At 36.3% G+C, this 24,114-nt stretch overlaps 2 protein-coding genes across 4 annotated transcripts; one reads left to right on the top strand and one right to left on the bottom strand.

Annotated features, from left to right (window-relative positions):
• Positions 1-1,138: 1,138 nt before the first annotated feature.
• Positions 1,139-9,550, bottom strand: LOC127832215 (beta-1,3-galactosyl-O-glycosyl-glycoprotein beta-1,6-N-acetylglucosaminyltransferase 4-like). 2 transcript variants are annotated; one of them, XM_052357523.1, is made up of 4 exons: positions 8,438-9,550; positions 6,469-6,567; positions 1,708-1,847; positions 1,139-1,540 (listed from the first exon to the last, which is right to left on the bottom strand). In XM_052357523.1, exons 1-4 carry the CDS (start codon positions 9,397-9,399, stop codon positions 1,233-1,235), a joined length of 1,509 nt encoding a protein of 502 aa, XP_052213483.1. In that variant the 5' UTR covers positions 9,400-9,550; the 3' UTR covers positions 1,139-1,232. The 2 variants fall into 2 exon arrangements, with proteins under 2 accessions (XP_052213483.1, XP_052213484.1); XM_052357524.1 differs by lacking the exons at positions 6,469-6,567; positions 8,438-9,550 and adding an exon at positions 3,446-3,770.
• Positions 9,551-10,757: 1,207 nt separating this feature from the next.
• Positions 10,758-22,089, top strand: LOC127832216 (putative ankyrin repeat protein RF_0381). Of its 2 annotated transcripts, XM_052357525.1 has the most exons (3): positions 10,808-11,026; positions 13,388-13,589; positions 19,518-22,089. In XM_052357525.1, the coding sequence occupies exons 1-3, from the start codon at positions 10,999-11,001 to the stop codon at positions 20,623-20,625; spliced, it is 1,338 nt and encodes a 445-aa protein (XP_052213485.1). In that variant the 5' UTR covers positions 10,808-10,998; the 3' UTR covers positions 20,626-22,089. The 2 variants fall into 2 exon arrangements, with proteins under 2 accessions (XP_052213487.1, XP_052213485.1); XM_052357527.1 differs by having other exon boundaries at positions 10,758-13,589.
• Positions 22,090-24,114: the final 2,025 nt, after the last annotated feature.

The following is a 24,114-nucleotide window of genomic DNA, read 5'->3' on the forward strand; positions in this document are numbered from 1 at the left end:
ATAGATGATAGAGATCAAAGCCGCGGTATATCCATGCAATAAAAACTTATAAATACCTATAACTTAAAATAAATCTTAGGCATTTTTTGTTAATAATATGGTTTTATGGTTTTATTTCAGAATACATTAGGCTTAAAGCCCATAAGTACACATACATATAACACACACTGAAGTCAACAGGGGTCAATGACATACAGGCATATAAATATGTAATTTTTAGCAATATTAATTTAAAATTCTTGAATTTAAATGTCCACACACTATATATATGCAGTTATTATTATAAGTACATGTGTATTTTAAAACTGCCTAGTCCAATACGTACGCCAATATACCGTATTACCGCTGGTTTGTAAAACGTTTTAGTGTTAAACATACACTCACCATCACATTGATTGATAACATACAGACTATATTAACAAGACCTTTCAAAAATAAGTTTCAAAAATAAATTTACCGATTAGTTACGATTTCTCTTACTCATTGCACTGACGGGAAATATGCGTAAGATGTGGAAATGCGCTGAATATTAACCAGTTTAAAAGACAGGCGCAAGCATAAACATAAAACAACACGAATGCACTTGTAGATGAGGAACTTATTATAAAGTAAGTGTCTATCAGTGATCTTATTTGGATCTATTTCTGGTCAGCTCGCAAAAGAACGCAGCATAAAAAAAGAGTCGGAGATAAGAACAAAGGGCGAAATAAAGCCCAATATGTATAACAATTAAGCCGTGTGATTGTATCACATATGCTCAAAGGTTTTATTTAAAGCTTTTATGTGGTTTAAAAGGAAATATCCATGACATGTAAGTGTTAAATATCCGTGTGAACAAGTGCAAAATAACAACGAAATTATCACGTTTTTCACTACGAAGTCAATTAATGTCATTTTGGTGTTATTATTCCAGCGAGATTCCCCAGTTTTACTCTTTGGATTTTTTTTGTAAATATGATTTTTGTATATAATCGCTTTTCTCTCGAAACCCCCAAAAATATCATGTATTTCTATTATTTTAACATTGAGCGGATTTTTGATGTTTATAAAAGGTCTTGTGTAATATTCATTTTATGTGTAAAACGCTTCATCACTACAGTTCATTTAGAGAAGGATCCAGTTTGAACGGACGGCAGAAGACGGGCAAACTTTTAATCCACTTAATTAATGCATTAAATGAAAATTAAACAATTTTGTGTGTGTCCTTTTTTACGTCTGTTTTCGAACCATGATCAAAGTATAATTTTATGCTGTACAAAATACAACTGTTTATAAAAGTTGGTGTCGATCGTGGTGTTGTCATTGAATTGCCTCAACGTTTTCTCATGCATGACTTCTTCGAGGCAGTCCAAGGCGAGGTACTGATAGTTCAGGTGCAGTTTGTTCACGAACAGCCCCACGTCGTGGTAGGCGCGCCACAGGTCCGCCACGCCCAGCACGCAGATGTCGCGCTCGTACTTGCCCCCGCACGGCTGCTGAAAGCCCCTCCACACCTTATACCGGGCAATGAAACGCTCACTTGGAAGGTCTTCAATTTTTCCTGCAATGTATATGCCTCCGTCATTTAGTTTACTATGAACTTATTAGATATGCACATTCACTGATGATTATTCCCTTTTATTATATTTTTATCACACAATGCTGTCAGTTTGCTAGTAATGTTTTGTTGTTGCAATATCTTAAATCTTTCTAGTTTTTATTAATTACCTATGAACGATCCGTTTATCCTGAGATTTGGGTTGTAATTTAGGGACGAAAAGAATGATTCGTCCGGGAAAGATGTCTCTCGAAGCCACATATAGAAGTCTTGAGCCTTTGCATTGTGTACAGCATAGTCGGCCATATATCTGCAACGAAGATTTACATGCACGCGTATATCGAAGTTCTTCTGCTCAAATAACATGTTCTGTTGTGTTTAGTCCGATAAAATCAAATAGAGAAAAATAAATTGAGATACAAATGCACATTACAGAATGTACGAGTAGTTTTGTTATGTTAAAAGTTTATTGAACATATTCCTTACATACTATTTTGCATATAATTCTAACAAACTAATTTCACTTATGCATTTTGTAAGAGCAAGAAGATGCTCCATATTATAGGGATGTAAGTATGTTTCAGCAGTTTCCGCCATTAAAAATCATGTGATGATAATCAATTTGATACATAAATATAAAGTTTTATTGTTGCATTTTTACTTTCAACGATATACACTTATACAGTAAATAACACGGATTTAAATTAAACAAGAAAACATTTCAAACTGATAATTCGGCCAGGTCTGCCAGGATTTTACTTGAATTGACTTTTATTTCAAGTATTGTGGTTTCCCCAAACGTCAATTAGAGATAATCACAGCTCTGAAGGCACTCCTGTTCTTCGCTCATTGAAAGTATTTAATATTACTTACAGTCACGGATCATGAAGTTCGACTTTTTAACGCAGGACAATCGAACGACAACGAACAACGCAAACACCAAATTAATTTACGTTTAATTGTCTACATCGGTGAGATTTTGAAAAAAATATCAAGGAGGAAAATGACATTGATTTACAATCTCTCAGAATTTTATACAGGATTCACACAAACTCCAATTATGATTACAAAGATGAAAAAAGAAATGCAACTTATATCTAAGTTGGCGCTAAGGAAAAGTTTGTGAGTCTAAACAAGAATGAACAACGACATAATTCTAATAATAAATGTATTGGTATCAACGCGCATTTTATTAAATTCTCAATCAAAGCACATTAAAAAATATTTGATATTTTTGGCTTGAAATTAAATGCTTCATTTAATGTATTTTAATTTCATTTTCATGTACTGAAATTAACGTGTAACTCCTATACTCTCCATCCCGTCACCAATATATTTATTAATGTACGATCTACTGCAATGTTTATAAGTCTTAAATTAACGTATTGTTTTAAAGTTTCATTAGGTCAATACTTTCTCATCGTGTGCATTTATTATTTCATCAAAAATACTACATGTACTGAATTGTACGTCTTTATTTAGTTACATCACCTAGTCGGTTGCAAAACGCACGCTTTTCATGCATGGAACTGGATAGACGACAGCAACAAGTTCGCACTCTTAAAAAACACGTTTGCTTAGATGCGTACGAAGGGACTTTAATCAGCAAATACTTAAACGTGGCTATAGAAAAGCGAAATATAATGTTCTAAAATTAAATTCTAACCATGTAGATTCTTTTAAGGTTGTTGTTTTCACAACCTACTCGCCATAAGGATTCAATTGCTCACCATTTGTTTTTAACTTTTCATAAGTAACTATTGTTTACAGTTAAAAGGTGTGGGGATGATGCCCGACATTAATTGTCCTTAATGTACTGTATTCATTCATTGGTATTAATTACCGTTTTCTATTTCGTAAATGGTAAAACTGTAATTATTTGTTAAACAAACTGCGGTAAACGCTTACTTGATTGACCGACGTCAATAAAAAATTATAGTCGCCAGTTAACCCCGCCCTCATAAGCATTCTCGGAACCGATTGCATGGCGAAAATTACAGTTAGTCGACTAGAAAGAAACATAAAAATTTCTCATGACGCAGCTGTGTCAGCACACATAACTATGTTATGTGGCTTGAATATTGGATAAGTTCGTTATGCTATTTCTTATCAGTGGGTTATCTATTTCTCCATGGAGTATTTATGGTGATTACGTGTTGAAAAAGGTACATGTGCTCTTTAAAAGTGTGTGTGTGTAATTCAGAAGCGTATTTACATGTAATCGCCGAGTCTTCACGACTACATTATGTGCAGTCTTGCACCTGTGACCTTTCCGGGAAAAATATTTAATTGAATAATGAAATAATTTTGATCCAAATAGACCAGTGCAAGGTGACCAATAATACCTTAATGTGCACCGGTAGACAATTTAACGACAATTAATGTCTGATTGCATTTAAACGGACACTGTTACTCCGCCAAGGGAGTGCTGACAATTAAAGAAGAACTTCTCCCGCTCCTCGCGCGCTGTGCCACTTTTATGTCCTCTCTAGACACCACAAACCGTCGACCCGAACCCTAGAACGGTTTCCCCAGCAGGTTGAGCGTACTGAGTACCGCCGTCCTGGGACACTTCCATTACCTTCAAAGAGCAGTCCCTTGATATCCTGGCCTGTATATCTGCCCAAGGGTCAACCCGTCCGTCTTCTACGTTGCAACCTCCGCTGCTCCCGTCCCACTTCCGGCGATGTAGTGAAACCACTATCCACCTTCTGACAGTTACCATCTCGCTTGGCGATCCTTTTAAGTTCTGGGAGTCAACGAAATCAGCGGGAGAGAACGTCCGGTGGGGGATGACGGTACTCGCTTGATTAACGGAGCCGCCCGCAGAAGTTCCTCTATACGACCCTCCTCAGACGATGTATTGGAGCATTACCCACCTACGGACAATGACCATTCCATTTGGCGATTCTTCGGAGTCTTCAAGAAAATCTTCTGCGGGTGACTGTCGCTCCGATCGCGACGTGCACGCTACAGCTGCTGACCGAGCTCTTTTAAACTAGGTAATGCAATTACATTTCCAAAGTAACATTGTTTTTCGTTTACAATCGCCATTTTCTTTTACATTTTCAATTTAATCGCCAGCTGATAGATTCAATCGCCATGGGCAATTTTGTCGATCGAAAACGCTAAAATACAATATCCTGACTTTGAAATAAAGTAAAAAAAATACGTTGTATATTATTTATTTAAACAAAAAGGTTTTAATTGTTGTTGTTGTTATTGTTGTTTTTGTCACTTGTTTATCGCATATTCACCACATGAAATTGTGTTATTAATTGCACGCGTATTCAAACTACACGTAAATGTTCGTAAATAAAAAATATACTACGGGAGATCAAATCATTTGTGTCCTTACATTATAAGTTTATTTGTTAACCATCGAAATATATGGTGTAATGATATTTGATAAACACGCAGTTTAGAACCGCGTCATTCGAAAATGGATCTTAAGGCGCGTTGGCTAGCGTAGCTAAAGCCCTGTTTGCGCAGTTTGGTCAGGAGCTGCGCTGACCGCTTTAAATCACGCAAGGTTTCGTGGTTCCATTAGGTATCTCATGACCTACTGCGAGATGCGCAAGCTGGACCATAGCTTAGCTAGTCGTATATGGCATAAGACCCATTTTGGCATGATGCGGGTCTATAAAAATATATTTGTTTCTTTTAACTGTAACATCTTAGCACAATACTTTTCGATAGAAATTTGAAGTCAAACTGTGTTATTTATAGCAAACTGGCAAACTTCAATAATCCTTCAAGAACGGTTTACACACGGACCGAACGAATACGGCGAACATTTGTGGTAAGATAATGAAACAATTTCCGTCTTATCATGACACTATACTTTTTCGGTAGTTTTTTGTTTCCTCATCTTGAAAGTAATACTTTGTTATCAACGTTTATCGATAGTCTTCCCCGGACGATTTCGTAACCAAGTACCGAGTCGAAATGCGAAGTATTATTTTATCATTTATCACACACAATAATATCGAAAATGATCCAAACAAACAGCTTTTTTAGAGTTAAAGCAAATATGGATAAATTATTTCCGATTGTCAGGAATTTTTCGAATGAAATGCGTTTTAATTATCATTATGAAACAATAATAAAATGGTATTTAAATGTATATTTTAATATATCATTTTTTTCTTTTTCTTTTTTTTGCTTTACACAATGAAATAATTGTTTTATTGATCACGTAGTAAAATAGTATTGGATTTTTTGTTTTCTCCCCTTGATCTGATAAAGAATCAGCTGTTATTGAGGTTGGTAAGTAATAGCCTCATCAGCGCACGTGTATGCGTGTATTTTAGAGTTCTTCGCGAATGCATCTATTGGCTTACCTGCCCCTGTGACCTTTAAAGAGAGAAGTGTTATGCGATTATAACGTAACATGCAGTGGAATATTTTCATAAGACAAAATGTTTTGTAAACTGTACTCTTACGCGCCGCGAATTCTCCACGTGACCAGTGATTTGGTGAACGGTAGTGGTCTTCATACCGATTTTTTCAAAACACCACTATGACCCTTAGTTGTTCTTGCGAACGACTAAAACAACAGAATAACAAGGAAAAAAACACATACGGCAGGTATTTATAGAGGCTTAGTCAATATTATTGTACAAGTATAGAATATGATACTAATATATTGCAATATTCTTTTTATATAATAGTAACTTTACAAGAGGTGTTGAATTCTTCTGACAATTCTTAATCGCGCTGCATTATCGCAAAAAAAAACTAGTATGTTAAAGTTTTCTAAGACTACAACGTAAAAATGTAGGTTTTCACATCATTCGCGTGATTAGAGTTGAGACAAACGTGTTGTCTTGGTGTCGGGTTGACAGTTTCAGTAATCCTTTCACGATTGGCCAGTCGGTTTTACTCTTCCCCAAATCGTCATGTGATAGTTGTATACTATATTATGTTACCTATTGATTGCCACATGGACTGAGCCTTTGACCGGTCTAATTTTATGTGGCGGCGGTTTTCTGGCCAACGTCCATCTATGGAAATCATACATGCTTGGTCTGCAAATAAGACAGGCATTACGATAGTATAGCATTGTACCGCTTTCACTCGTTCTTAAAATTGGAAATCCCGACTTACAATGATTACATTTGGGAAGTCCCAGTCATACAGTATGGAAGTCCCACTTTTATATCAGAATGTTTGTGCAGAACTTTAAGTTCCTTTTCGTTTTATAACATTGTTAAAATACAACAAATGGTTCACACTTTATTTATACTTTGCATCATTTCATCTGATCACATCATGTTAAACATTAAACATAGCATGTATGCTAATACACCATGTCAAGTCATCCATAATTGATCTGATATCTGATGCTGCTTTAAGCAGATCGTTGTTTAAGGAAATAACTGGTAGATTAGTTTGAGATTTCAAGGACTTGAGGACGCCGTCGCGCAAGCTATACTAACTTTATTTATTATAATACAATTTTAAAGTGAACGAAACGACTTATGTTTAATTCATTGTCAGGTTTTTTGATAATTTAATAATCTAGTACATGTATTTCATGTCACTGTACCACTGAAATATTAAGTAATTATAGTGTGTTTTCTTAAGAGTTTTCATATTGAAAACTTCAACAAAATATCTCTATATTATATGCGTTGCTAAATATATATTGTAAACCATACTGTACGTATTTTTGCAGAATTGATTAAATAAATTTCATAAATACAAACGCCCATCATTTTACGTAATTACATATATAACGTGAATTGTGTAATTTGGGAATGCCATCGAACATGCGTATACATCGGTTGTCGTCGTGTAATGGATATGGTATCCACCTAGAGACCGGGAGGTCACGCTTTCGATCCCACGGTGGAAGCATTCTTTATATCTCTCCCAAAGACACTGTTCTATACCCAGGAAACGGACTCAAGAGCGTTTCAAATCAGCAGTAAGTACTTTAAATTTAATCGAGCTCAAATAAATAGGTTTAAACAAAACAAAACTAATGAACGAACGAACGAACGAACGAACGAACGAACACATAAATAAATGAAATAATAACAAATAAATAAATAAATAATAGTAAGATATAAATTGAGTTAATTTAACTTGTTTATCAATTATATGATTGCAAATTCAAATGTGCAATTTTTAAAAATTACATTTTATGATGCTGATAAAAATACGCGATATAACACAGAATTGTATGTAACGGGTGTTACCAATGACGCTTATATTGTTCTCATTTCTTTGTGTGTCTCAAAAACTACATTGTACACAAGATACGGCAATTCGACGTAAAGTTGCAAATCAAACTGTTGTCACTTCAAGCAAGCTTGGTACAGTGTTACAGCAGAGTATCTCGATTACGCGATAATTAGTATGTACTTGGTGTCATCTCAGATCATGAAAGCTCGTGATGCCCCCACACATTTATATCAGAACAGAACAGAACAGAACAGAACAGACAGTTTATTAAGACGTATACATAAGTACATCGTCTTTAATGCATATAATTATAAATAAAGTAATGTCACGTATCCTTATACTATAGTAGGTAACCAAATCAATATAATGATGTATATATGTTAGTAAGTAAAATGACATTTCAGAACTAAATTCAATGAAATGACATCTCGGTGTGTAGTCAGGGGCACAACGTGTATGCGCTTCGGAAAGACATACATGTAACCCATACACACTTCCCCGCCAACCCGCATTTGAATGCCGTCTTCACAGCCAACTGGGCGGGGCGGGAGGGGGGGGGCACAGGGGCATATGCTGGTTAATCCTGGTTAATATGAGCCGGAGAGAAATGCCGTCATTTTCAAGCGACCGTTGGTATGCAAACAATATGCACTTTGTTAAAATGAATTTGCTTTAAATAAATAATATGAACTACCGGTAAATAATTACCTTAAAAGCGTACCATCTACAACATTGGCACCATCGAGTGCTTCAAGTATTTCAACGAGCTCTTTGTTCGTCTTCAATGGGAATTCCTGGCCGGTAAGGTTGATAAAGTACTTCCATTTCTTAAAATTTAAAAGTTTTCGTAGACAGACCATCTCTGCTTCTAGAACAGAAAATGTACCCCATGTTACATTCAATAATTCCGGTGCTATAAAAACATTTTCGAAGCACTTTGTGATCGTGTTTATCGCAATAATAAAATCTGTAGTTGCTTTCAAATCAATGTGTACGCAATACATATTCTGTGGACGAAAAATCGCACGTAACAATCTTTCAACCTGTTCGATGTCTTTATAAACGATCAAAGAGAAGGCGATTGGAAAATTGCTTTCTTTCTCGCTAAGTTGATGTGTAATATAGCCTCGCTGCTTTTTGAAATGTCCACAATTTGAGATATTCTTGAAAAATGTCACATCTAATGCAGGTCTAGCACTTTCTTTCATTGTCTGTTGTGCTTTAGACAGTTCCAGCAGATCACCGTCAATAACGATTTTGCTACAGTTAATCATATTATGCCGACTGCGCGTTTGCTGAAGTTGTGAGTATAAATCTCTAACTTCGTCAAACGAAAATGTCAGGATTTTCCCCGTAGAAACTGACTCCTTGGTAGTATCTACATAGCCACTTTTTCGTTCCGCTGCATATGTGGTATTTTGCCATGTTGCTTCAGTTCTCCTCACGGGTCCTTGGGTACTAATAATCAGACCATTTGGATTATATCCTTTTAAACGATTATTTCCTCTTGAAATCACATTTTGTTTGTAATGCATTATGATTTTGTTGTAGTTATCATAAGCTTCGAACACGCTCATTTTGAACGGGAAATAAAGCAATATAAAGCACATACACACACAATAAATAACAATGACTGCAAACGCAGTCTTAATTTTCAGTAATTTTAGCATATTATATTAATATGCTGACACGCTGGATACAATATGAAATATTCGTTTGCATCCGATAACTTCACTTCAGCAAACATCATATGCGTATATAAACGTTTAAATCTCCATAAAGTATGCCACGTTGCTTTTAACAGAGCTTACATACATATGGTTAAACTAATTAGCAACGATTAAGCTGGATCTTCAATCTGTATTTATTATCAAACATCTCATCGAAATATTGGGTACAATGTGTGCTTCATTATCTGTATTTATTCATGCAGAGAAATGAATTAATTGTTACGTTAGAATACCCGGTAGTCTATGCGGTTACATTTGATAATATTTAAATCTCTAAGTAATCAAATTCAGCCAGTCTATAACTGCATACGCTATTTAGATAAATTATATAATATAAAATAAACCAAACGATTTAAAATTACACAATCTCAACTTTAAAATGGAATGTTTCGTCTTAAGCCTTTGTTAATTTAATTTTATAGATAGCTCCTTTTAAGCAGGGTGTTAGTTTTATTAAATCGTTGGAAATAGACATATTACGCACTACATGCAAAATTGAGTAAACACAATATCAACTGCTAAATGGAATGGTTCGTTTTCAGCCTTAGTTCATTAAGCAAATATAATGTAATGGTTCGCCTTAAGCCTTTGTTCATTTAGAAAATATGCTGAATCTTCAACGTCCCCGATCCTCGTGCAAAGCGTGGGGAACACAATTAAAAAGAGTCCGGTTTACTTCAAATAACGGCAAAATGAATCATTGTCAGCCAGGCAATGGTAGTAAAAAAGGATAGAGTGTGTGTGAGAGACAGAGAGAGAGAGAGAAGTGAGAGAAGGGAGTTGCAGGACAGATAGAGCGAGAGAAGAGGGAGAGTAAATACTTCGGGGGGGGGGGGGGGGGGGGTAGAGGCAAGACAGAGTCAGAGATAAACTTAAAAACAGTGAGATTAAAGACGACTAATAGCCAGTGAGAGCACGAAGAGTGCGCGTAAGGTGGCAGTATAGAGCGAATACAGGAGAGTGAAAAAACAAGTACATAAACGATAATAGTAAGAGTCAGTGTAGAGACGGAAGAGAGTATAAGACGAGTATAGATAAGAAACACAATACGTTAATACGGTGTATTGAAGAAAGAGCGAGTACAAGTAGGAGTGATAGTGGTATGAAAAGAGAAGAATATGTAAGACATCGGGCTACCACGACCAGTACCCGATGATGGTGGGCCCGGATAACTCCGTCTACTAGACAGAATTGAAAGATCGGCGATAGCGGACTGCGCTTTATGTTGCGCACAAGTAATGTGTGATAGCCTTATCTTATAGTAAGGTGCTATATTCTTCGATTATGTTTCGGTTTCTAAAAATAAATGTAGAATTAAATTAAGGTAGCACGGCAAATTTACTATCTCGCCATAATTATGGTTTCTGGATTAAAATGTACGTTAAATATGTATTCACATGACAGTCGTGTTTAACTTACCTTCTTCATTTTGTAATTTTACTTATAAAAGTTCTAATTACAGAATGTTATTGTGTCTGTTACTATAAATACTGATCATTCAGCTTTTAGATTTGCATACCAAAGAACCTTTTGTAAGGAATGATAAGGTGTGAAGGCCAGGTTCACGGTAAGTTTAAATATGCTTGTGGCTATCCTTGTGTTATAATATGATTTCGTGGTCTAGTGGTAACGCACTGGCATCGCAACACGTGGGTGGCAGGTTCGAGGCCGCATGAACTTTCACCATATATGTAAAAGTATTATTTATAAATATTCCTGTTACTTATGCTTATAATAATATATATTAATTAATTATAATGCGACTATTTTGACTAAATAGTGTATAAAGACGTATTTAGCAAAACAATCATAAAATCTATTGAACAGCACTCTTCACATGACCGAGTTGGGGCCATAACTCGGATACAGACATCAACACTCTTTGGAAAGAATTTAAGCAGTTCTGTATTAACACCATAATACAACATGTTCCATCAAAATGTGCAACACAACGTTACAACCAACCCTGGGTGAATCGAAAGATCAAGCGCCTATCAAAACAAAAGAAGAGGGCCCTCAGGAGATCCAAACATACAGGGAAACCAGAAGACCTCACCCGATATAAACAGCTGCAAAAGACAGTCCAATACGAGTGCAGACGGGCATACAACACATACATCAGCGATACTGCATCTGCAGATCGCAACCCTAAGAAGCTGTATTCTTTCATCAAAACAAGAAGATGTGACAGCAGTGGTATTGCCACCCCCCCCCCCCTTAAACATGAAGGTCTCCTGCATAACGACCCTATGTCTAAGGCTGCAATCTTGAATGAGCAGTTTACAAGTGTATTCACAGAAGAGGACCCAAGTAACATTCCAAAGATAAGCGGAACACCATACCCATCAATGGCAACCTTCAACATAGGAATGTCATCCCTACAAGGTTCCTACAAGAATTTGCAAGCGAACTATCACCTATTGACCCTCATCTTTCAGGCCTCAGTGTCACACACCTGTGCCTGATGACTGGAAGCAGGCATTGGTGGCGCCCATATTCAAGAAGGGCGACAAAAGCATCCCTGCCAACTACAGGCCTATCTCCCTCGCCTCTGTCTGCTGTAAAGTCATAGAGCATATCATTCACAGCCAGATAATGCAGCATATGGAAGACCTGAACATATTGTCAGACTCACAGCATGGATTCAGAAAGCGCCGGTCATGTGAGACGCAGCTACTTCTGACCTTACAGGAAAAGGTCAGCACTTGATAACGGTGAGCAGATAGACGCCATCTTACTCGACTTTAGTAAGGCGTTCGACAAGGTCCCACACGAACACCTTGCTGTGAAACTGAACCACTACAACATCAATGGAAACATAATCACCTGGATCAGAAGCTTCCTATCAAACCGAAGTCAACAGGTTCAGGTTGAGGGTGTACAGTCAAACCCAGCACCAGTGACATCGGGTGTCCCTCAAGGCTCATTGAGAGGACCCTTGCTCTTCCTGGTGTACATCAATGACATGCCCTCCAAAAATCCACAACAAGGCTCTTCGCGGATGACAGTCTCCTGTACAGAAAGATCAAGTCTCCAGATGATGCACAGATACTACAGGATGACCTCAATGCCCTCCAAGAGTGGGAAACAACTTGGGAGATGTCCTTCAACCCAGACAAATGTGAGGTACTGAGGATAACAAGAAAGCGAACCCCCATACAAGCAGACTACAACATCCACGGGCACCAACTAGCCTTAGCCAAGACAGGAAAGAACCTAGGTGTGACACTTGCCACCGATCTTTTCTGGAAACCACACGTGGACAGCTGCACTAAGTCTACCAATAACTCCCTCGCCTTCCTCCGCAGAAACATCTCAAGCTGCCCTAAAGACATAAAGCTGCAGTGCTATAAGTCACTTGTCAGACCTGTCCTCGACTACGCATCAGCAGCTTGGGACCCTCACACACAGACATGTATCCAACAGTTAGAGGCGGTGCAGCGAAGAGCAGCGCGATTCATCACAGGCAATTACAGGACCACAAGCAGCACTAGCCAGATGATCGCAGATCTTGGGCTACCTACCCTAGAACTCCGCCGCCAGCACTCAAAACTCCTGATTATGTATCGGATCACCTATGGTCTTCTCGACATTCCAGCAACCGATCCCCTCCGGCGATCGATCACATCTACACGAGCACATGGACTAGAAGACATGGATGGTGCAGTGGTCCGGTACTGGATACAGTACTGCAGGACAGACACATACCGTCACTCCTTCTTCATCTCCGGAGCTCGATTGTGGAACCAACTACCAAAGCAGCTCACAGTTCTACAGACGCCAGAGTCATTCAGGGAAGGACTGGCAGGCCTCCAATTCAAACATTGAGCCTTCCTGACTGTAAATTATTATAAATATTAAAGGTTTTATTTTTTAACTGCACTCTCACAATCACCTTGTAAATAAAAAATGTACGATTATGCTCCAGATCGAGTGAGATTTGTACATCACATGGAAGAAGAAGAAGATCTTGGTCCTCGATTGATGGTTTACGTTGACTGTCAATATTATAGATATGCGACAACGAAGCCGAAATTCGATTGTAACAACAACAACAACAACAACAGTATTTTTTTTATTGATACTGATAGCAGAATGTTAAAGTTTCAAGATAACGTTACCAAAACAAGGTAAGTTTCTTAAAAGTAATTGATTTTTTCTTATTTCATAAAAGCTTCAGCGACATGTCTGGCTTCAATTTACGTTATTGTACACATTGTAACGGTAATCGCAAACGCGTTCACCGGATAATTTCAACTAAAGTAAACATACTCAGTAACTTGAGAAAGTTACTGGTTAGCGAGTATTTGTCGGACAGCAGTATTTACCGGACGTTTTATTTATTTCGTGTATTGTAACGCTTAATCACGATTTTCTTTGTCACATATTTACAGACGCTTGTTTAATTGAAGTTGACAGCAGCAATTGGTTTAAATGCTAGTGTTATAAATAGACAATTGCGATGTTTACAAATTTCGTCCAAATGTAATGTGACCTTCTCGCAGTTGATATTAATAGGACACGCATGCTCAGAAGAAATCCCTTACAGAAACCCGACCTGTATGCTTGTTATTTTCGTTCATCTACTGCAATAGAGCAGGTCTCAATTATTTGTCTAACAATTACTTACTTTACCAGAATCTAATGTGTTTAAAATGCACACATGATTTTAATTATAGTTTTTATGCCCACGGTAGGGTGGCATATATCATTTGAACTGTCCGTCAGTATGTCAGTCTGTCAGTTTGTCCGAAAAAAAAACTTAACGTTGGCCATAACTTTTGCAATAGCAACTTGATATTTGGCATGCATGTGTATCTCATGAAGCTGCACATTTTGAGTGGTGGAAGTTCAAGGTCACTCAAGGTCATACTTCAAGGTCAAAGGTAAAAAAAATAAAAAAAAATTGTTTATTTCAAAGCGGTGCAATAGGGGGCATTGTGTTTCTGAAACTCGATACAATTTGATGATTACATATATCTGAATTGCTTGCAAAATGTACCTTGTAAACATTTCAAAGAAATAGAAAAAAATCCCATTTAACACTATAAATCCACTGTTTGGATTTTCTCCCTTGAAAAAGGAAAATTTTGTTTGATCAAAGATCTATAAACAAACATGTTTATTTATAGATCTGTGTTGCACTGATATTGGAAAACAAGTTATAAGTCTATTGAACACAAGCAGAAGATGACATATTGCACCATCAAATTAATGTATTTACGTAATTTTAATGTTAATGTTAATGTAACAGGGTATTCACTCTGACACTAATCCTTTAATATTACTAACCCATGCAAGAATGTGAGCGAGTATTAGTGTGGATGCTAATTGGTGAGTGAATGATTTACTAACACTGCATGTTTTTATGTGAGATGTTTTAACTATAGAGTTTCAATGGTTTTATACTCTAGTTTATGATCATTCCATCATAAAGTCTCGTAAGAGATAGATGTTGGCATTTTCCATTTGTCAGCATATATTTATTTTAAAACTTAAGTCCTCAGGTCGCTGGTGAGTTTACTTTTATTGTTAATATAATTACATTGTATTGTATTGTATTGCTTATTGTAAAATAAATGTATTTGATTATTATGTATTTCATTGCAATGTTTAATTATTGCAATTTGAATTAGTTATTCATAATTGTTTTTGTATTATTTTTCAGGCCATCATTTTCAATATTATAGACATCTATAAAATAAAGAATATATAAGACAACCCACTTGTGTTCTCTATACACAACCCGGCTACATTAAGAAAAATTTCATTTAAACTCATTTCTTTTTAAATACTCAATTTTTAAAAATGTCCGGTAAATACTTCTGTACAGTGGAAGATTACCTCCCTTTAATGACCCCATATACGACCCTTGTACATACGCATGCCCCTTTCAAAAAATATTTTGTTTACATTTGCTTGTAGATGACAAACCCAGGATGTATCAGTAAATTTTTTATAAATTATTTTGTATTATTTATCTAGATCACTGGGTCAAATCTTTGAAATAACCTGTTAGTAACAGTAACCGTTCTACATTAATGCCAATCTCATTAATAATTCATCGTTAATTAAACGTTGACAGAATATTTATCTTGACAATATCAAGACTGAGTTTAAAACAGGGTCACATGCTTCTAAAATTAGGTCACAAGGTCAAATCTTAAAAAAACATTTCTGACTTAATCTTGATGAAATTTGATCTGAATGTTGATCTTGACAATATCTAGGCCATGTTTGAATATGGGTAAGACTCTGCATTGAAAACAGACAATATATTAACAAACCAAGACCGTCATTTCAGACTGCCTCAATCAATCGGAATGTAGCTCATGTACTAGTTTAGGAAAAAGTAAACTAAGTGGCATTTAACATTTGCAATGTAAATATCACTGATATTCATAGTTAACAGGGCTCCCTCTGGCTCAAAATTTTCTGTAGCCAAATTTACCTTTTTTATGTCTTAATTCTTATATTTTGGGTATTTTACAGGTGATAATGTAGGAAACCTTGTAGCCAAATAGATTTTTGTGTTGCCAACTTTACTAATGTGTAGCCACTGGCTAATCTGGCGAATGGCAGAGTAAGCCCTGGTTAAAAACTAGAATTATACATTTACACAAAATATATTTTTAAGATTTAGATTTTTCTTCAAAGCACCTGTTCCCAAACTGCAAAGTTAAATATCTGTTAAATTTCTGTAAAAGCTTGATTAAATAGATATTCAAAGCAGGGTATTTATGTAAAGCAGTGTGCTTGGACAATTTTTTTAACCAAAGTCTGTAGGGCATTAGCATGGATAACAAAACTGGGTCATATTGTTAATCTTTTAAGAATCTTCTAGGCATCCAGCCTCCAGGTCAAGTTTTTAAAAACAAGGGCTGTTTGTAAAACATGCATGCCCCCCATATGGGCTGTCAGTTGTATGCCCCCCATATGGGCTGTCAGTTGTAGTGGCAGCCATTGTGTGAATACGTTTTTTGTCACTGTGACTTTGACCTAGTGACCTGAAAATCAATAGGGGTCATCTGCAAATCATGATAAATGTACCTATGAAGTTTCATGATCCTAGGCCTAAGAATTCTTGAGTTATCACCCGGAAACCATTTTACTGTTTTGTGTCACTGTGACCTTTTCCTTTGACCTAGTGACCTGAAAATCAATAGGGGTCATCTGCCAGTCATGATCAATGTACCTATGAAGTTTCATGATCCTAGGCAGGGTTTTGTTTTAGCCCGATTTTATAGCCGAAATTCGGCTATATTCCCAATCACAAAGAGTATACTTTTTTCTTAACCAAATTTTCAATTTTCTAAGTATAAAAAGGGCACATAATTCTGTCAAAATGCACTCCAGTTATCTAACTTTGCCTGCCCAGTCCCCTCATGATAGTAAGTAAGTGTACCGAGTTTGAATGCAATAGCTTTGATACTTTATGAGAAAAGTGGACCTTAACACAAAACTTAACCAGACGCCAACGCCAAGGTGATGACAATAGCTCATAACTTTTTTTCAAATGACCTTGACCTTTGACCCAGTGACCTGAAAATCACTAGGGGTCATCTGCAAGTCATGATTAATGTACCTATGAAGTTTCATGATCCTTAAGCATAAGCGTTTTTGAGTTATCATCCGGAAACCATTTTACTATTTCGGGTCACCGTGACCTTGACCTTTGACCTAGTGACCTGAAAATCAATAGGGGTCATCTGCGAGTCATGATCAATGCACCTATGAAGTTTTATGATCCTAGGCATAAGTGTTCTTGAGTTATCATCCAGAAACCACTTTACTATTTTGGATCACCGTGACCTTGACCTTTGATCTAGTGACCTGAAAATCAATAGGGGTCATCTGCAAGTCATGATCAATCTACCTATGAAGTTTCATGATCCTAGGCATAAGCATTCTTGAGTTATCATCCGGAAACCATTTTACTATTTCGGGTCACCGTGACCTTGACTTTTGACCTAGTGACCTCAAAATCAATAGGGGTCATCTGCGAGTCATGATCAATGTACCTATGATGTTTCATGATCCTAGGCCTAAGTGTTCTTGAGTTATCATCCGGACACCATATTACTATTTCAGGTCACCATGACCTTGACCTTTGACCTAGTGATCTGAAAATCAATAGGGGTCATCTGTGAGTCATGATCAATGTACCTATGAAGTTTCATGATCCTTGGCCTAAGCGTTCTTGAGTTATCATCTGGAAACCATCTGGTGGACGGACATACGGACAGACCGACATGAGCAGAACAATATACCCCCTCTTCTTCGAAGGGGGGCATAATTATTTATCACAAAATCAGGTGACCGCTTAAGGACCTAGATGTTGCTCTTGTGATATAACGACCATCGACTAATACAGGGTAGGCTGACCGCTTCAGTCGACAGGTGAATATCTTGTCACTTGTTATAAATCAAAGTACTGACAGAACTGGTGTGACGATGCTTTTGAAGAGGATGGATATAAAACATCAATTTAAGTCTATCTATATCACCACAATTGTGTATGTTGATACGAACATTTGGGTACGATAAAAAATTTGGGTACGAAAAAAAATTTGTACGAAATTTTTTTGCGTACAAAACATTTTTGGTACGAAAAAAAGTTTAGGGGTACGGGGAAGTAGTACCCGTAGGTAACTTGACCCATTGAGCGAAACTGGGAGGCGGGTCACATTCTTGTTCATTAAGTATGGCAATACCTTCATGATGATTCTCGAAAGTAGGTATGAGCACATAGCCGGACCATGTGAGCTCAATCGTATGAGCACTTGACTATCCGAGTTCGCCCACGAACATATGGATAAGTTAACTAATAGCGAAATGATCTTATACATGTATATGCTGAAATCTAACAATCGAACGAAATATCAAACATGGTATGTACACTTAGGTGGTTGTGTAATTTCTGTTAGAATATCGTATTCAATATGTAAACTTTAAATGATTGTGCCCGCACTTGAGTTTGTTGCCTTGTTTGAGTCTATACGCGCCTAGGCTGCACCCAGTCTGTGTATTTGTGTTTTCCAAGGTAATGAGTTACCTCCGCGCTGAGGCTGCATAATGTTGGGACCCGGAGTGTGTCCAGCACTCCTACCTAATAAGATTAGATTGCCGACAGTTGGGACGAATTTTGAATGATAGCTGCAATTTCCAGCTATTTGTTTTGTACTAAAATACTTTTTAATTTTTTTATATGGTCAAATGCTGCCGGGGGGGGGGGGGGGGGGGGATGAGATTATCCGGAAAAAAACACCTGTCCGGAATGGTGACCACAAAACACACAAAATATAACATTGCGCCGGGAGCGGGAATCGAACCGGTGTCGTAAAGGTGAAAAAGCTAACGTCCTTACCACTGCGCTAGCGGGACGGACAATTGCACAAAAAATGTTGTTCTATCTATATATATCATAGCAGTGCAGCGTTTACAATTTGCAGGTTCGAAATTGTTCGCATTCTTTAGTTTTGTGATCACGTAAAAAGTTCATATTACATGTTTTATTCGCAATTTATTTACTAAATCGAGAACAAATATCAAACAAAATAGAGAAAATATATAGTTGTTTCGTTGGTCCATAAAAATAAAATGGATGTAAAATTACTAATTTTAAATTAACGTTCTGATACACTTATTGAATCTGTTTCCTCAGGATATGCTGTTCTAGTAATATTTACCTTTATCAACATGAGCGACAACTCTACTAGGAGAATGTTATCAATGAAAATCAACGAGCAATATCCTACGCAGTGGCGAATGCCAAGGGAAGTAACTGAAAAATCGAGTTATCTCAATCGGACTGGCTCGGTCTTTTACATAGGTTCCCATTGTGAAGAATTTTTTTACTGGTTATCAAACCTTAGACGGCGCAGTTCCAGCATCGTCAAAAAGCTGATAAACAGGCCTTGTTCATGCATTACTTTTAACTGTGTTACTGTGCAAGTTCATAACCCGGTGGTCCATTTCATGACCATTATATCTCTGGCCCTGAGTGTTCAGATTACAACATACTCATAGTTCATTTGTGTTTACTCGTCTAATTTCAGATTTTTCACTTGTATTGAAAATGGAGACTTCAACTCAGTTGACAAGCTGCTCAAAAATGAAGACTTTAAAAACTATCTAGAAGAGAATGATCAACTTTCTTTGGCATTCTTAAAAGTGATATTGCTCAACAATATCCCGCTGCTGGATGTACTGATTAAACATGGAGTAGATGTTAATTTATCTGATTTTTCGTTTTCTGAAAATGGTATTATGCATGCAACCCGATATGGTCACAAGGAAATACTTCTTAAGTTAATTGACTATGGTGTTAATATAAATCACCAGAGTGCCAATGGCTCAACTGCTTTACACGTTGCTGTGGAAAACATGAAAAGAGAATGTTTAATCATTCTTGCGAGACAGAACGGAATTGACCTTAATATTCAGGACTGCGGAGGGTTTAGCCCTTTGCTCTGGACAGCAAGGCTTCGGGATTGGCAAGCTATGCAGATATTAATAGATGTCGGATGTCATATTGAAAGTAAAGATTTTGTTAAAGGGATGACTGCTTTGCATGTGGTATGTGACAGTAGCACAGCGTTTTGGAAAGGAGAAAGGGCAACACCTTCTGATACATTGAAATGTATTAAACTTCTCACTTGTGCGGGCCTTGATATCAATTCTGGAGATGTTTTTAATAACACTCCCCTGATGTATGCAATCAGGACCCACAATCAGGTTGCAATAAAGCATCTTCTTAAAATGAACTGTAGCTTTAGAGCAACTCAAAGAGTTGGCTCTAGTTCTGCATTGACACCATTTTACTTCAACCATAATCTAGTTGGTTCTGATTCGACATTGCTTCCTTTATATCTGGCTTTAGCAAAGCTACAAACAAACACTGTAAAAATGCTTTGTTTGGCTGGAATAAGGTATCACAGACTAGCTCAAGAGCCTGAAGTGACACATTTCATAAGCACAGCTTATGAGCCTCTTGGTAAAGTAATGCATGATCTTGTCTGCAATCCCATGTCTTTAAAACAGGCTTGCAGATACACTATCCGCTCGGCCTTGACCGTGGGTATGGACAAATTTGAACGATTGAATATTGGACTTCCAGTGTCTCTTATTAATTACCTGTGCTTAAATGATATTGATGATATGTGAACGTATTAATCGTTTTTATCTTTTTATCAGGTACATTTTTAGTGTTTATCTGTTTGTCAATTTGTGCATATATGTCTGTTGTTGTTTTTTAAACATAAGAGCCCATTATGAACCCAATCTACAGGCATAGTTGTCATTCCTTGCTCTCACATACAATCTGCCATCACAAGAAAATCCTACCATATTTGGTAGGATTTTATTTTGTTGGTTTAAGTATTATATTATGAAAAGTAGTCTCAGTTTGTTTTATATTTTGAAAATAGTGTAGAAGTTCAGGTTCATGATCAAACATAAATTACCTTAATTAAAAAAAGTAAAAATGATAAATTATTGTACTGCGTCGCTAGGCTATCATCACATGGTTGCTTATGAAGGCAGGGATTTTATCTAGACATGCTGGTTCCAGTCATATCTCTGCCCGGACGTAATGAACTTTGTTAGACTAAGTTCTGTTTTTAGAAAGGATTTTAAAGTTATTTAGCTTGTTAAAATATTATTAAAATGCAGAAATTACAATTATTGACATGCATTTGAACCATTCCAAGGCATAGCTTATTTTGACTATGGGGCCTGATTTGAGCAAACTTGGCCAATAATCAATGTTACATATAAAATATTACACCTAAGGGTCTTTGAATTGCATAAGACATTGTATGCGTGAATTAATCTCAGATATGTGACAATTGGGCGAGGCAATTTTTGACCTCGGTGGTATGACTTAAACAAATTGGGTAAAGTCCACTATTATTAAGGATGTTATATGCCAAATAAATCACAACATGTTTGAACAGTTATTTTGATATTTAGGCCTATTCAAATTATCTGTCCGAGGGGCATGGCAAGTATTGACAGGAGAGAAATGGGACAATATTTGTAGAGGACCATTATATGTAGTTATATGCTAAACATTGAACAGTTTAGCCTTGAAGTTATCGTATTTTAAATAAATTGATTCTTAACTCTGATGACCAATATTTGCTGAGTTCGGAAGGATTAGAATAACTTTGAAAGAGGGTCACTTAAGAATCATTTGTTTGTGGTCTGGTGAAAATCTACTAAGTATTTAAGGAGATATCATTCGAGGCACATTATTTACGACGGACAACACATGATGATGACAACGGCCAAGGGACAGCCATCTGAACAATAATTAACCTTGAGCAAATCAAGCTCAGTTGAGCTCATTAAATCTTATTTTAAGAAATTGAAAGAGGAAATAACACACGTCTCCAATTGCAATATTTGTTTTACCAAATATAATTAAAATAAGTACAGGAATAGGTATAGAGGATTTTATAAAATTTTCTGTTTAGCCATAAAAGGAAAAATGCCTGTCCCAGATGGTCATGTGTGTAATAAATGAACATATGTTTTTAGGAATTTTATAGGTGGTCACCCAAGGAACTTTCTTTTTAAATTATTATGAAATTCAATGAAAATTGTATTTAAAAATATTGAATCTGATCATCAGTTTGTTAAAAGAATAATTTAGAAGATTATGTGTTTTTAGCTCACCTGAGCACAAAGTGATCAAGGTTAGCTGTTGTGATAATTCTTTGTCCGGTTTCAGTTAAAAGTGCAAAGTTAGGTACTCTAAAAGCCACATTTATGACTCAATCTTGTGAAAATAGGTCAACATGTTTATTTGAAAAATATATACACCTATTTCAAATTCGGGATACTTGTTTAAATCTTGTTAAATACTTGATCAAATCTTGTTACAACTTAAGGGGCCACATTTTTGGCTCAATCTTGATGAACATTTATAAGATATTTTGCTAGGCTGACTTCAAATCATGGTCATGTGCGTCCAAAAACTAGGACTCTTGGTAAAATCTAAACACCTCGTTACTTCTCTATACGCCACAATTATTAATCAATCAGAATGTTTACCTGAATGATAAATGGGCCTGGTTTGATTCTTGACAAATGTGTTTAAAAACAAATGTTAGAAAAACCATGTAACCACTCTGGAGGCCACATTTCGACTCATTCATGATGAAACTTGGTCAGAATGTTTATTTTGACAATATCTAGGCTGTTTCTATGGAGCTCTACATGTAGCTCTATGATGCCACATGCCTTTATAAACTAGGTAAAGAGGTGATAGGTATGGAAAAAAGTACCACTCTTGTGACAAGATTTATAAATTTGGTCATAATGTTTATTTTTACAATATCTAGGGCAAGTTTGCATCTAGGTCAAATGTGTAAAAAAACTAGGTCATCAGGTCAAATCTTGAAAAAGAAGTTACTAATTTAGATGCCACATTTATGACTCAGTATTTATGTAACTTGGTCAGATTATTTTGACAATATGAAGTCCATTTATGAATCTGAGTCAAGACATGGGAATCTAGATATCTGTATCAAATTGTCAACCATTTTATTTTAGCTCAGATAAGCTATAAAGGGTTATCATGGTTCTGTTATTCTATTAAATAAACGATTTATTTTAACAACAGTAATGAATTATCATCACAATAAATGAAATTTGAATAATAAATCAGTTGATCATGTGGTAGTGGTCATACTTATTCAAATTAACGAGACAAATGGTGTAACTAAAATACAACACATTTTTTCTTATAACTGATCTTATGGATATTTCAAGATGTTTATAGTAAAATCAAGGTAAAGTATTATTGAAAATGTATAGAACTACTTAATTAAAAACTTCAAACCTTATACAGTAACAGTAAACACTTCAGTATGCATCATTTCATAATTGTCTATGAATTTTCATTGTTCAACTTGTGAAGTCTGTCATGAAATCAACCTAAAAAAGCACCACAAAAAAACTTTAAGCTCACTTCATCACAATTCGCTCAAGTGAACTTCTTTTGATCGCCTTTTGTACATCGTGCGTTGTGAATGGTATGTCCTCAACATTTACCTTGTGAACACTAGAAGCCCAATATTTCCCCAATTTTCATGAAACTTAGTCAAACAATATGTCACAATGATGAGTTCGAAAGTGGGTCATGTATGGTCAAAAATGTCACTTGGACGTTTAAGAAAAAGCTTATGAGGACTCTAGAAGTCACATTTTTTTCCAATCTTAATGAAACTTACTCAGAATACTTTTTCTCATAATATCTGGACCGCATAGATTAAAAAACTTACCAGAGGACTACTATAAGACATTACACGCCAAATAAACAAACCCCTGGACATAGAGAAGAGTTTTTCTATATTAATCAGGAAAACAAGTCTTCCCAGGGGCTTTGCCAGTTTAAACCACAGCGGCACGATTTGAACAACCTTGGTAGAAGACCACTAGCTCATGTAAACCACCAAATATCAAACCACTGACCATTGTGGTTTCCAAGATTTTTTATACTAGAACAAACTGTAAAGAGGACAACCATACAATGTTACATTAAATATAAACAAGAGCACCGCATAACAGGTGCCAACGCTCGGCTGCGGGTGCATTTTTTAATAAATGAAAGCTTGTCCCAATTATTTTTTTTAGAGGTCACAGTGA

This window comes from Dreissena polymorpha, chromosome 5 (genome assembly GCF_020536995.1).
Source record: "Dreissena polymorpha isolate Duluth1 chromosome 5, UMN_Dpol_1.0, whole genome shotgun sequence".
Lineage (NCBI taxonomy): Eukaryota > Metazoa > Mollusca > Bivalvia > Myida > Dreissenidae > Dreissena > Dreissena polymorpha.

Excerpts from the sequence above, each read along its gene's own strand:
- LOC127832215 (XM_052357523.1), bottom strand. The coding sequence starts at position 9,399 with ATGCTAAAATTACTGAAAATTAAGACTGCGTTTGCAGTCATTGTTATT. Across the intron at positions 6,568-8,437 it reads GTAGATGGTACGCTTTTAAG|ACCAAGCATGTATGATTTCC; the intron begins GTAATTATTTAC and ends TCTTATTTGCAG. Across the intron at positions 1,541-1,707 it reads GATAAACGGATCGTTCATAG|GAAAAATTGAAGACCTTCCA; the intron begins GTAATTAATAAA and ends TATACATTGCAG.
- LOC127832216 (XM_052357525.1), top strand. The coding sequence starts at position 10,999 with ATGATAAGGTGTGAAGGCCAGGTTCACG. Across the intron at positions 11,027-13,387 it reads GTGTGAAGGCCAGGTTCACG|ATCGAGTGAGATTTGTACAT; the intron begins GTAAGTTTAAAT and ends ATTATGCTCCAG. Across the intron at positions 13,590-19,517 it reads GATAACGTTACCAAAACAAG|ATTTTTCACTTGTATTGAAA; the intron begins GTAAGTTTCTTA and ends GTCTAATTTCAG.